At 41.9% G+C, this 10,981-nt stretch overlaps 1 protein-coding gene across 1 annotated transcript; it reads right to left on the reverse strand.

The window, feature by feature from the left end:
- Nucleotides 1–971: 971 nt before the first annotated feature.
- LOC138363010 (GATA zinc finger domain-containing protein 4-like) lies at nt 972–1,601 on the reverse strand. The gene has a single exon (XM_069321724.1). It carries the CDS (start codon nt 1,599–1,601, stop codon nt 972–974), a length of 630 nt encoding a protein of 209 aa, XP_069177825.1.
- Nucleotides 1,602–10,981: the final 9,380 nt, after the last annotated feature.

Genomic DNA, 10,981 nt, shown 5'->3' on the forward strand with positions numbered 1-10,981 from the left:
CATGACACAAGGCCCCATCACTTCATGACACAAGGCCCCATCACCCCATGACACAAGGCCCCATCACCTCATGACACAAGGCCCCATCACCTCATGACACAAGGCCCCATCACTTCATGATACAAGGCCCCATCACTTCATGACACAAGGCCATCACTTCATGATACAAGGTCCCATCACTTCATGATACAAGGCCCCATCACTTCATGATACAAGGCCCCATCACTTCATGACACAAGGCCATCACTTCATGATACAAGGCCCCATCACTTCATGATACAAGGCCCCATCACTTCATGACACAAGGCCCCATCACCCCATGACACAAGGCCCCATCACCCCATGACACAAGGCCCCATCACCCCAAGACACAAGGCCCCATCACCTCATGACACAAGGCCCCATCACCCCATGACACAAGGCCCCATCACCTCATGACACAAGGCCCCATCACCCCATGACACAAGGCCCCATCACCTCATGACACAAGGCCCCATCACCTCATGACACAAGGCCCCATCACTTCATGATACAAGGCCCCATCACTTCATGACACAAGGCCCCATCACCCCATGATACAAGGCCCCATCACCCCATGACACAAGGCCCCATCACCCCATGACACAAGGCCCCATCACCCCATGACACAAGGCCCCATCACCCCATGACACAAGGCCCCATCACCCCATGACACAAGGCCCCATCACCCCATGACACAAGGCCCCATCACCCCATGACACAAGGCCCCATCACCCCATGACACAAGGCCCCATCACCCCATGACACAAGGCCCCATCACCCCAAGACACAAGGCCCCATCACCTCATGACACAAGGCCCCATCACCCCATGACACAAGGCCCCATCAGCTGGCGCACCAGGCCCCCATCACCTAGGTTAGGGCCGTCATCCACTACCCTGATGTCCTATTAGCCGGAAGGAACTTTGAATGTGTCCATAATTCTTAACCTTTTACCCGCGAATTTTTACGAAGTAATTATTTGTCTTAATATTAGCGTTAGTTAGAGCGGGCGAGGCGCGCCTGCCCTCTTGGTTGTTGTTGTTGTCCTTGTTGGTGTCCTTGTTGTTGGTGGTGTTGTTGTTGTTGGTGTTGTTGTTGTCCTTGTTGGGGGTGTTGTACTTGTTGGTGTTGTCATTGTTTGTAGTGTTGTACTTGTTGGTGTTGTTGTTGTACTTGTTGCTGTTGGTATTGTCCTTGTTGTTGTTGTCCTTGTTATTGCTGTTGTTGTTGTTGTTCTTGTTGTAGTTGTCCTTGTTGGTGTTGTTGTTGTTGTCCTTGTTGTTGGTGTTCTTGTTGCTGGTGTTGGTGTTGTTGTTGTACTTGTTGCTGTTGGTATTGTCCTTGTTGTTGTTGTCCTTGTTATTGCTGTTGTTGTTGTTGTTCTTGTTGTAGTTGTCCTTGTTGGTGTTGTCCTTGCTGGTATTGTTGTTGTTGTCCTTGTTGTTGGTGTTCTTGTTGCTGGTGTTGATGTTGTTGTTGTTGTTGTCTTGTTGATCTTGTTCAGCTGGGGCCTGACAGCTGAGTGAACAACGCTCGGGATTCGTAGTCCTAAGGTTCCGGGTTCGATCCCCGGTAGACATAAAAAAAATGGTGCAATTCACGTAGCTTTTCCTCGTAACTCATGCCTCTTAGTTCTGGGACTAGCCTAGTGGCATATCTCTGAACTTTTTCCAGCTTCGTCTTGTGCTTGACAAGGTACGGGCTTCATCCTGGGGCCGCGTACTCCAGGATTGGTCTTACATACGTGGTATACAAGGTTCTGAATGATTCCTTACACAGGTTCCTGAAGGCAGTTCTGATGTTAGCCAGCCTCGCATAGGCCGCTGATGTTATTCTTTTGATGTGGGCTTCAGGAGACAGGTTTGGCGTGATATCAACTAGATCTTTCTCTCTGACCGTTTCATGAAGGACTTCATCTCCCATTCTGTATCCAGTGTCTGGGCCTCCTGTTTCCTCCGTCTAGTTTCATTACCTTACATTTACCTGGGTTGAATTTTAGTAGCCATTTGTTGGACCATTAAGTGTGTGTGTGTGTGTGTGTGTGTGTGTGTGTGTGTGTGTGTGTGTGTGTGTGTGTGTGTGTGTGTGTGTGTGTGTGTGTGTGCGCACGCGCGTGCGTTTTGTTCTTACAAATTTCGCATATTTGGTATTCTTCAATATTCCTGCGACCTTGCACCCATTTCTCCTGCACCCTAAACCCTTATAACCAGTCTCTGCTTACTTCCGTAATTCCTTCTCCCTCTCTCCCCTCTCTCTCTCTCTCTCTCTCTCTCTCTCTCTCTCTCTCTCTCTCTCTCTCTCTCTCTCTCTCTCTCTCTCTCTCTCTCCCCACACTTCACCTGCCCTCGCTACACTCTTATGTCTCCTCTTTATCGCCTCTTCTCTTAACTCTCACTTTTCCACCCCCTCTCCCTAAACCATCATTAATTGTTTGCTTCCCTCATTTGTTCGCTCTAACTTCTCCCTGTCTCTCATATTTCCCCCTCACCAGGGAGCACCTGGGGAGGTATTAGGGAACGTGAGGCAAGGGGGAAGGGGGGAGGGATGGGGGGGGGGCGGTGTGCCCCCCCCTCCTCATAGGCTACATAGTAAACCTTGCCTCTGAGACTAGGATATGTGGCCTATGAGATTAGGATATGTTGCACATGAGACTTCTTTGTTTTTTCTTTGTTTTTCTTTGTTTTTCAAAGTTTTTCTTTGCAACACCAAGACAAAAACTCTTCTTTTGTTGTCCAAAACTCAAAAGTTCCGATTTCTACTTTTCTAATTGCCTTTTACGTTAATATATATACGATGATCCATATGGTTCCTATAAGAACTACCTAAACAGGAGGATGGGCTGTATTTGCAGACTTTGAGACTTGATAACTCACGTTGTATGCGACACTTGACAGCGTAAGTAACCTTAAACTCATCCACCTAATAAGGAAATACAGAATACAACAGGAATACACAATACATACATAACCACTGACAATCTAGCAGCAAAAATTAAACCCTCCAAAAAAGGTTTAGCCAATAACTTAACCTAACGTTAACCTAATAACCTTAACCTAAACAATAACCTAATAACACTAACCTTAACCTAACTAGATTAACCTATTATAGGGTAAGTTAAGTCTATGTTACGCCTGGGTTAGAATAGGCTAAACCAATGTTACGCCAAGGTTAGGCTGTTAGGTTAAGCTTAGGCTATGTTTGATTATTGTCTTCATAATTTGTTCTACTTCCGATGTTAACAAGTACTAACTATACAGACTGTATGCTATTACTTCAATAGCCCATATTGTTCTGTACACACACCATACTACCGTAGAATACAACACATATATATATACACGCCAAGAATAACTGGGTTTTAAAATTTGATTTTGTTTGCTTTAGCAGAAGTACAGAAACCATTTAGAAAAACACCGTGGTAAAGTGAGAATTGCTACTGCTGAACTACTGTTATTTTTGTCAGTAGAAGCTTGGATGGTGTTTCTGAAGTAAGATTATTTTTCGTTATCATTTTTTCTGAGTTCCTGAGACCCATTCCTGGGCGCGGTTGACAGTGGTCACGAGGGCTGGGCTGACGAAGGTCACGCTTCAAGTGTCAGCTGAACGCCCTAACGTCAGGAGTTACGCAGCTAGAATACACTGCGTAGAGCCGCGTGCGTCTGACGGCCATCCATCAGACGGATGGTGGATGTGCGTCAAGGCGTCAGCGGACGAACATCCATCAGAGGGTTGGTGGATGGCCGCCCGCCCAGGGTGGCGTCAACCGTCTCTGGTCCATAAGTCTCCATAAAAGTGACGCTCGCATTTGATTTACAGGCAACGTCTGGCCATTAAATGTGTCGGAGTGAGGGAGGCAAGCATCCGTCAGAGGGGAAATGGCCCTAGGGAGTGGTACCACACCAGCGCTCCGCCTGGGGCTGTCGCGCCCTCCTCCTCCTACTCCTACTATACTCTGCGCCTCCTGCTGCCGTAACCCCTCTGTCTCTTCCTTATACTCCTGCACCCCCTTTCCCTACTCCTTCCGTACCCCTTTTCCTTACTCCTACTCAACCTGCTCCTCTACCTCCTACTACCTCATCTTTCTCTGCTCTATCCGCAGTACATCCATCCTGCAGCAGCAGCAGCAGCAGCAGCAGCAGCAGCAGAAGCAGCAGCAGCAGCAGCAGAAGCAGCATCTCGCGCTCTAGACTCTCCATGATGAACTGTCACTCCCGGACAGCCTTGCCTGCTAACTCTTGTCTTAAAGATGTCCTTCAGCGGTGAAGCGGCTCTTTAGAAGTTTCTCTCTAAGTTCCTTAGATGTTCTCTATGTAAAAAGTGTATATATATATATATATATATATATATATATATATATATATATAATGTCGTACCTAGTAGCCAGAACGCACTACTCAGCCTACTATGCAAGGCCCAATTTGCCTAATAAGCCAAGTTTTCATGAATTAATGTTTTTTCGACTACCTAACCTACCTAACCTAACCTAACCGAACTTTTTCGGCTACCTAACCTAACCTAACCTATAAAGATAGGTTAGGTTAGGTTAGGTAGGGTTGGTTAGGTTCGGTCATATATCTACGTTAATTTTAACTGCAATAAAAAAATTTTTACCTCATACATAATGTAATGGGTAGCTTTATCATTTCATAAGAAAAAAATTAGAGAAAATATATTAATTCAGGAAAACTTGGCTTACTAGGCAAATCGGGCCTTGCATAGTAGGCTGAGAAGTGCGTTCTGGCTACTAGGTACGACATATATATATATATATATATATATATATATATATATATATATATATATATATGAAGTACCTAGTAGCCAGAATGCACTTCTCAGCCTACTATGCCAGGCCCGATTTGCCTAATAAGCCAAGTTTTCATGAATTAATTGTTTTTCGACTACCAAACCTACCTAACCTAACCTAACCTAACTTTTTCGGCTACCTAACCTAACCTAACCTATAAAGATAGGTTAGGTTAGGTTAGGTAGGGTTGGTTAGGTTCGGTCATATAACTACGTTAATTTTAACTCCAATAAAACAAAATTGACCTCATACATAATGAAATGGGTATCTTTATCATTTCATAAGAAAGAAATTAGAGAAAATACAATTATTCAGGAAAACTTGGCTTATTAGGCAAATCGGGCCTTGCATAGTAGGCTGAGAAGTGCGTTCTGGCTACTAGGTACGACATATATATATATATATATATATATATATATATATATATATATATATATATATATATATATATATATATATATATATACATATATATATATATATATATATATATATATATATACATATATATATATGTCGTACCTAGTAGCCAGAACTCACTTTTTGGCCTACTATTCAAGGCCCGATTTGCCTAATAAGCCAAGTTTTCCTGAATTAATATATTTTTTCTAATTTTTTTCTTATGAAATGATAAAGCTACCCATTTCATTATGTATGAGGTCAATTTTTTTTTATTGGAGTTAAAATTAACGTAGATATATGACCGAACCTAACCAACCCTACCTAACCTAACCTAACCTATCTTTATAGGTTAGGTTTGGTTAGGTAGCCGAAAAAGTTAGGTTAGGTTAGGTTAGGTAGGTTAGGTAGTCGAAAAACAATTAATTCATGAAAACTTGGCTTATTAGGCAAATCGGGCCTTGAATAGTAGGCCAAAAAGTGAGTTCTGGCTACTAGGTACGACATATATATATATATATATATATATATATATATATATATATATATATATATATATATATATATATATATATATATATATATATATATATATATATGTCGTACCTAATAGCCAGAACGCACTTCTCAGCCTACTATGGAAGGCCCAATTTGCCTAATAAGCCAAGTTTTCATGAATTAATATATTTTCTCAAATTTTTTGCTTATGAAATGATAAAGCTACCCATTTCATTATGTATGAAGTCAATTTTTTTTATTGGAGTAAAAATTGACGTAGATATATGACCGAACCTAACCAACCCTACCTAACCTAACCTAACCTATCTTTATAGGTTAGGTTAGGTTAGGTAGCCGAAAAAGTTAGGTTAGGTTAGGTTTGGTAGGTTAGGTAGTCGAAAAACAATTAATTCATGAAAACTTGGCTTATTAGGCAAATTGGGCCTTGCATACTAGGCTGAGAAGTACGTTCTGGCTACTAGGTACGACATATATATATATATATATATATATATATATATATATATATGTCGTACCTAGTAGCCAGAACGCAGTTCTCAGCCTACTATGCAAGGCCCGATTTGCCTAATAAGCCACGTTTTCATGAATAAATTGTTTTTCGACTACCTAACCTACCTAACCTAACCTAACCTAACTTTTTCGGCAACCTAACCTAACCTAACCTATAAAGATAGGTTAGATTAGGTTAGGTAGGGTTGGTTAGATCCGGTCATATATCTACGTTAATTTTAACTCCAATAAAAAAAAATTGTCCTCATACATAATGAAATGGGTAGCTTTATCATTTCATAAGAAAAAAATTAGAGAAAATATAGTAATTCAGCAAAACTTGGCTTATTAGGCAAATCGGGCCTTGCATAGTAGGCTGAAAAGTGCGTTCTGGCTACTAGGTACGACATATATATATATATATATATATATATATATATATATATATATATATATATATATATATATGTCGTACCTAGTAGCCAGAACTCACTTTTTGGCCTACTATGCAAGGCCCGATTTGCCTAATAAGCCAAGTTTTCCTGAATTAATATATTTTTTCTAATTTTTTTCTTATGAAATGATAAAGCTACCCATTTCATTATGTATGATGTCAATTTTTTTTATTGGAGTTAAAATTAACGTAGATATATGACCGAACCTAACCAACCCTACCTAACCTAACCTAACCTATCTTTATTGGTTAGGTTTGGTTAGGTAGCCGAAAAAGTTAGGTTAGGTTAGGTTAGGTAGGTTAGGTAGTCGAAAAACAATTAATTCATGAAAACTTGGCTTATTAGGCAAATCGGGCATTGCATAGTAGGCTGAGAAGTGCGTTCTGGCTACTAGGTACGACATATATATATATACATATATATATATATATATATATATATATATATATATATGTCGTACCTAGTAGCCAGAACTCACTTCTCAGCCTACTATTCAAGGCCTGATTTGCCTAATAAGCCAAGTTTTCCTGAATTAATATATTTACTATAATTTTTTTTCTTATGAAATGATAAAGCTACCCTTTTCTCTATGTATGAGGTCAATTTTTTTTTATTGGAGTTAAAATTAACGTAGATATATGACCAAACCTAACCAACCCTACCTAACCTAACCTAACCTATATTTATAGGTAAGGTTAGGTTAGGTAGCCAAAAAAAGCTAGGTTAGGTTAGGTTAGGTAGGTTAGGTAGACGAAAAAACATTAATTCATGAAAACTTGGCTTATTAGGCAAATCGGGCCTTGAATAGTAGGCTGAGAAGTGCGTTCTGGCTATTAGGTACGACATATATATATATACATATATATATATACATATATATATATATATATATATATATATATATATATATACATATATATATATACATATATATATATATATATATATTAGTTGTCAAGCTCCTCCAATGGCAGGCAGAGGAACCAAGAATGCAGAGTTGCAGTGTGGATTTCCCCCTCTGAGTACTGCTGCAGTGAAGCGATGGAAAAGAATAGATGGCAGCTCTTGGGTCTCATACTGTTTCAACGCGTCTAGAACCCACATCTGTGGAAAAATAGCTTGGCAAATTTTACCAGAGATACCAAAGGGGTCTAGAAAGCAATGGGGACAACACTGTACCGAGGAACTCCAAGAATGATTGTCATGACTTCATTTGAATGCTTTCAAGCCTTTTCATATCGCTTTGGGAGTAGGTGCACAGAACTTGTGCGGCATAGGAGGAGGTTCTTTGTTACGTGACATGACTGGTTCCCTGTAGGTGGCAGCACCGCCTAGATGAGGTGATACTGAAGCTGGATTACTATTTTCAGTATTATCTTCCTGGGAATTTGTATAAATAACACGATGCCGACATTATTTTTGCTGTTGTTTAATATCTGACGAAGTTTTAGGTAAGTTAGACAGTATTAAAGATATTGGCATATTTAAGTTAGGTGAGACCGCTATTTTTTTGTTTACTAAGTTTGGTGGTTGGGGTGAGGGGAAGGTGTGTGTGGGGGCGAGGTGGGTGTGGTAACACTGGCGGCTCCCCTCACCCCAGCGAGGGGAGGGTGAAGGGTCCTGGTGGGAGGGTGGAGGGTCGTACCGAGTCGTCCTCTACCACATTATCCGCTTTGTTTATGTAACGCGCACCCTGATTGGTCGAGTTGCCAGCCAGCCCTCATACCTAACCCATTTTTCCCCTCCTGGTAGTTAGGTGTTTAGGTTGTTTGTGTGAGGCGTGGGATGGGCCAGCCCCCCCCCCCTCTATCCCTGCGACCCCCCCCCCCCTCTATCCCTGCGACCCCCCCCCCCCCCTCTCTCCCAGGGGCCAGATTCACGAAAGCACTTACGCAAGCACTTACGAACCTATACATCTTTTCTCAATCTTTGACGGCTTTGGTTACATTTATTAAACAGTTTACAAGCATAAAAACTACCCATTCAGCTGTTGTTATTGTTACAAACAGCCTCCTGGTGCTTCGGAGCTCATTAACTGTTTAATAATTGTAAACAAAGCCGTCAAAGATTGAGAAAAGATGTACAGATTCGTAAGTGCTTGCGTAACTGCTTCGTGAATCTGGCCCCAGGTCTCCTAACCAGCCACCTATCCTGCTCTCCCGTCCTACTAGCCCGCTTGACCAGCTCAGTAGCGCCTCTACAAGCACAGGATCTGTGCTCGTGGCCGCTCAAGACGACAGCACGGTGCCTAGTGGCCTTCTCGCACTGGTGCTGTTTAATGACACTGCAACACCGCGCCACACGAGTGCCAAGGGCAGCCTTGACAAGACAAAATTATAGATAAATATTACGAAAACGACGAGTGACAACAGCGTGGCTGAAGAGTTGACATATACATCCCCCCACAACTGAAACTGGAGAGACGACACGACGTTTCGGTCCGTCCAGCGCCATTATTATTGTCAAGTCGTGACTTTAAAATGGTCCAAGACGGACAGAAACGTCGTCGTATCTTCATTTGTAGTTTAGGGTTAGATATCAAATATTATGGAAATTGCTGAATGAAAATTATCAATAAAGCTCAACAGTGTTTGATTTTAAGTATTTCACAACACATTCCAAGGAAAGAAATCGAGAGCCACCACTTGGGCTGGACGGTAGATCAACGGTTTTGCTTCATGCAGGTCGGCGTTCAATCCCCCGACCGTCCAAGTGATTGGGCACCATTCCTTTCCCCCCCGCCCCTCATCCCATCCCAAATCCTTATCCTGATCCCTTCCCAGTGCCATATCGTCGTAATGGCTTGGCGCTTTCCCCCTGATAGTTCCCTTCCCCTTCTTTGAATCTGTGTCAAGTAACGACAAATAGTCTCCGTGGCGTAGTGGTAAGACGCTCGCCTTACCAGTGTTCGTTCCGCGAACGCTTTGTCCTGTGTTCGTATCCTGTACAAGATACGTACAAGTACAGTACGTTTACATGCGTACTAGATGCTGCACAAGAATGTAACAACTCTTGTGTATATATATATATGTATTATATATATATATATATATATATATATATATATATATATATATATATATATATAGAGAGAGAGAGAGAGAGAGAGAGAGAGAGAGAGAGAGAGAGAGAGAGAGAGAGAGAGAGAGAGAGAGAGAGAGAGAGAGAGAGAGAGAGAGAGAGAGAGAGAGAAAACGGAGTGACCGACAATAAGAAAACAAAAGAAAACGTGACACAGAGGGGAGACTCTCGCAAGACAAGTACAGACCAAATAACAGATGGGGGGGGGGAGGAAAGATGACAACACACCTGTGAGACCAATCACTTATCAAGAGGTCTGCTTCGATAGTTTCGTATAACTACACAATGACTATAGGTCTTGGAGAAGCTTATAGGTCTTGGGGCACCCCCTAAAGGAGAAGCGCCAAGCCCATTGCATTCCTAAAGCAATGGGCTTGGCTTCAATGCATTTCTTTCTAAAGGAATGCATTGCATTTCTTGGGAGAGAGAGCGTGAAGACATGTAAATTACTGCATGAATGGGTTGACCCACTGGATAACTGAGTCCGTTCTCGCCAGCGTTCCCGACGTCTATAAACGGTCGTACTATAGGTGCCCTTATCCTAACCTACCAGAGGACCCATGAACAGAAAACGGGACAGTATGTTAATGTCGCGAGCCATTAACAACCTCAAGGTTATTATTATTATAAATAACCTCGAAGTGCTTCCGAGTTCATAAAATGTGTAATAAATGTAAACATAAGCACCATGATTGAGAAAAGATGTACAGGTTTCGTAAATGCTTGAGCATTGACATCATAGTCAATTTCAATTGCCTATTGTGGACTGAATGGTGGCATAGTTAAACATAAGGAGAGTAAGGTTACCTTATTTAAAAGATGAGCTGAGGTACGATAACAGCTCTTGCTTGCAGTTACACTAGGTACTCCAAATGTCAACCCTAATGAATCCCAGTCTCAGTTAAAAAAAAAAGTAAGGTAATAATGGGGAGAAAGCACTAAGCCAGTTCAGCTACATATATCACTTTGATCTGGGACAAGACGGAGGGAAGGACCAGTGCCAAACCACTTCGACCATCTGAGATCGAACGCAAACCTACCGAGACCGATCAAGGCCCACAAGACCATGATCAAGACCAAGACCGGTCTTGGTCGCAGACCGACCAAGTGGTCTGGCTGCGCCAACTGTACTCCAACATGTGCAGTTGGCAGAAATTACAAACAGTTGGCAGTTTTCAAGGCAAAAAAAATTATCTGCCCTAAGCTGTGA

This window comes from Procambarus clarkii, chromosome 1, assembly GCF_040958095.1.
Source record: "Procambarus clarkii isolate CNS0578487 chromosome 1, FALCON_Pclarkii_2.0, whole genome shotgun sequence".
Lineage (NCBI taxonomy): Eukaryota > Metazoa > Arthropoda > Malacostraca > Decapoda > Cambaridae > Procambarus > Procambarus clarkii.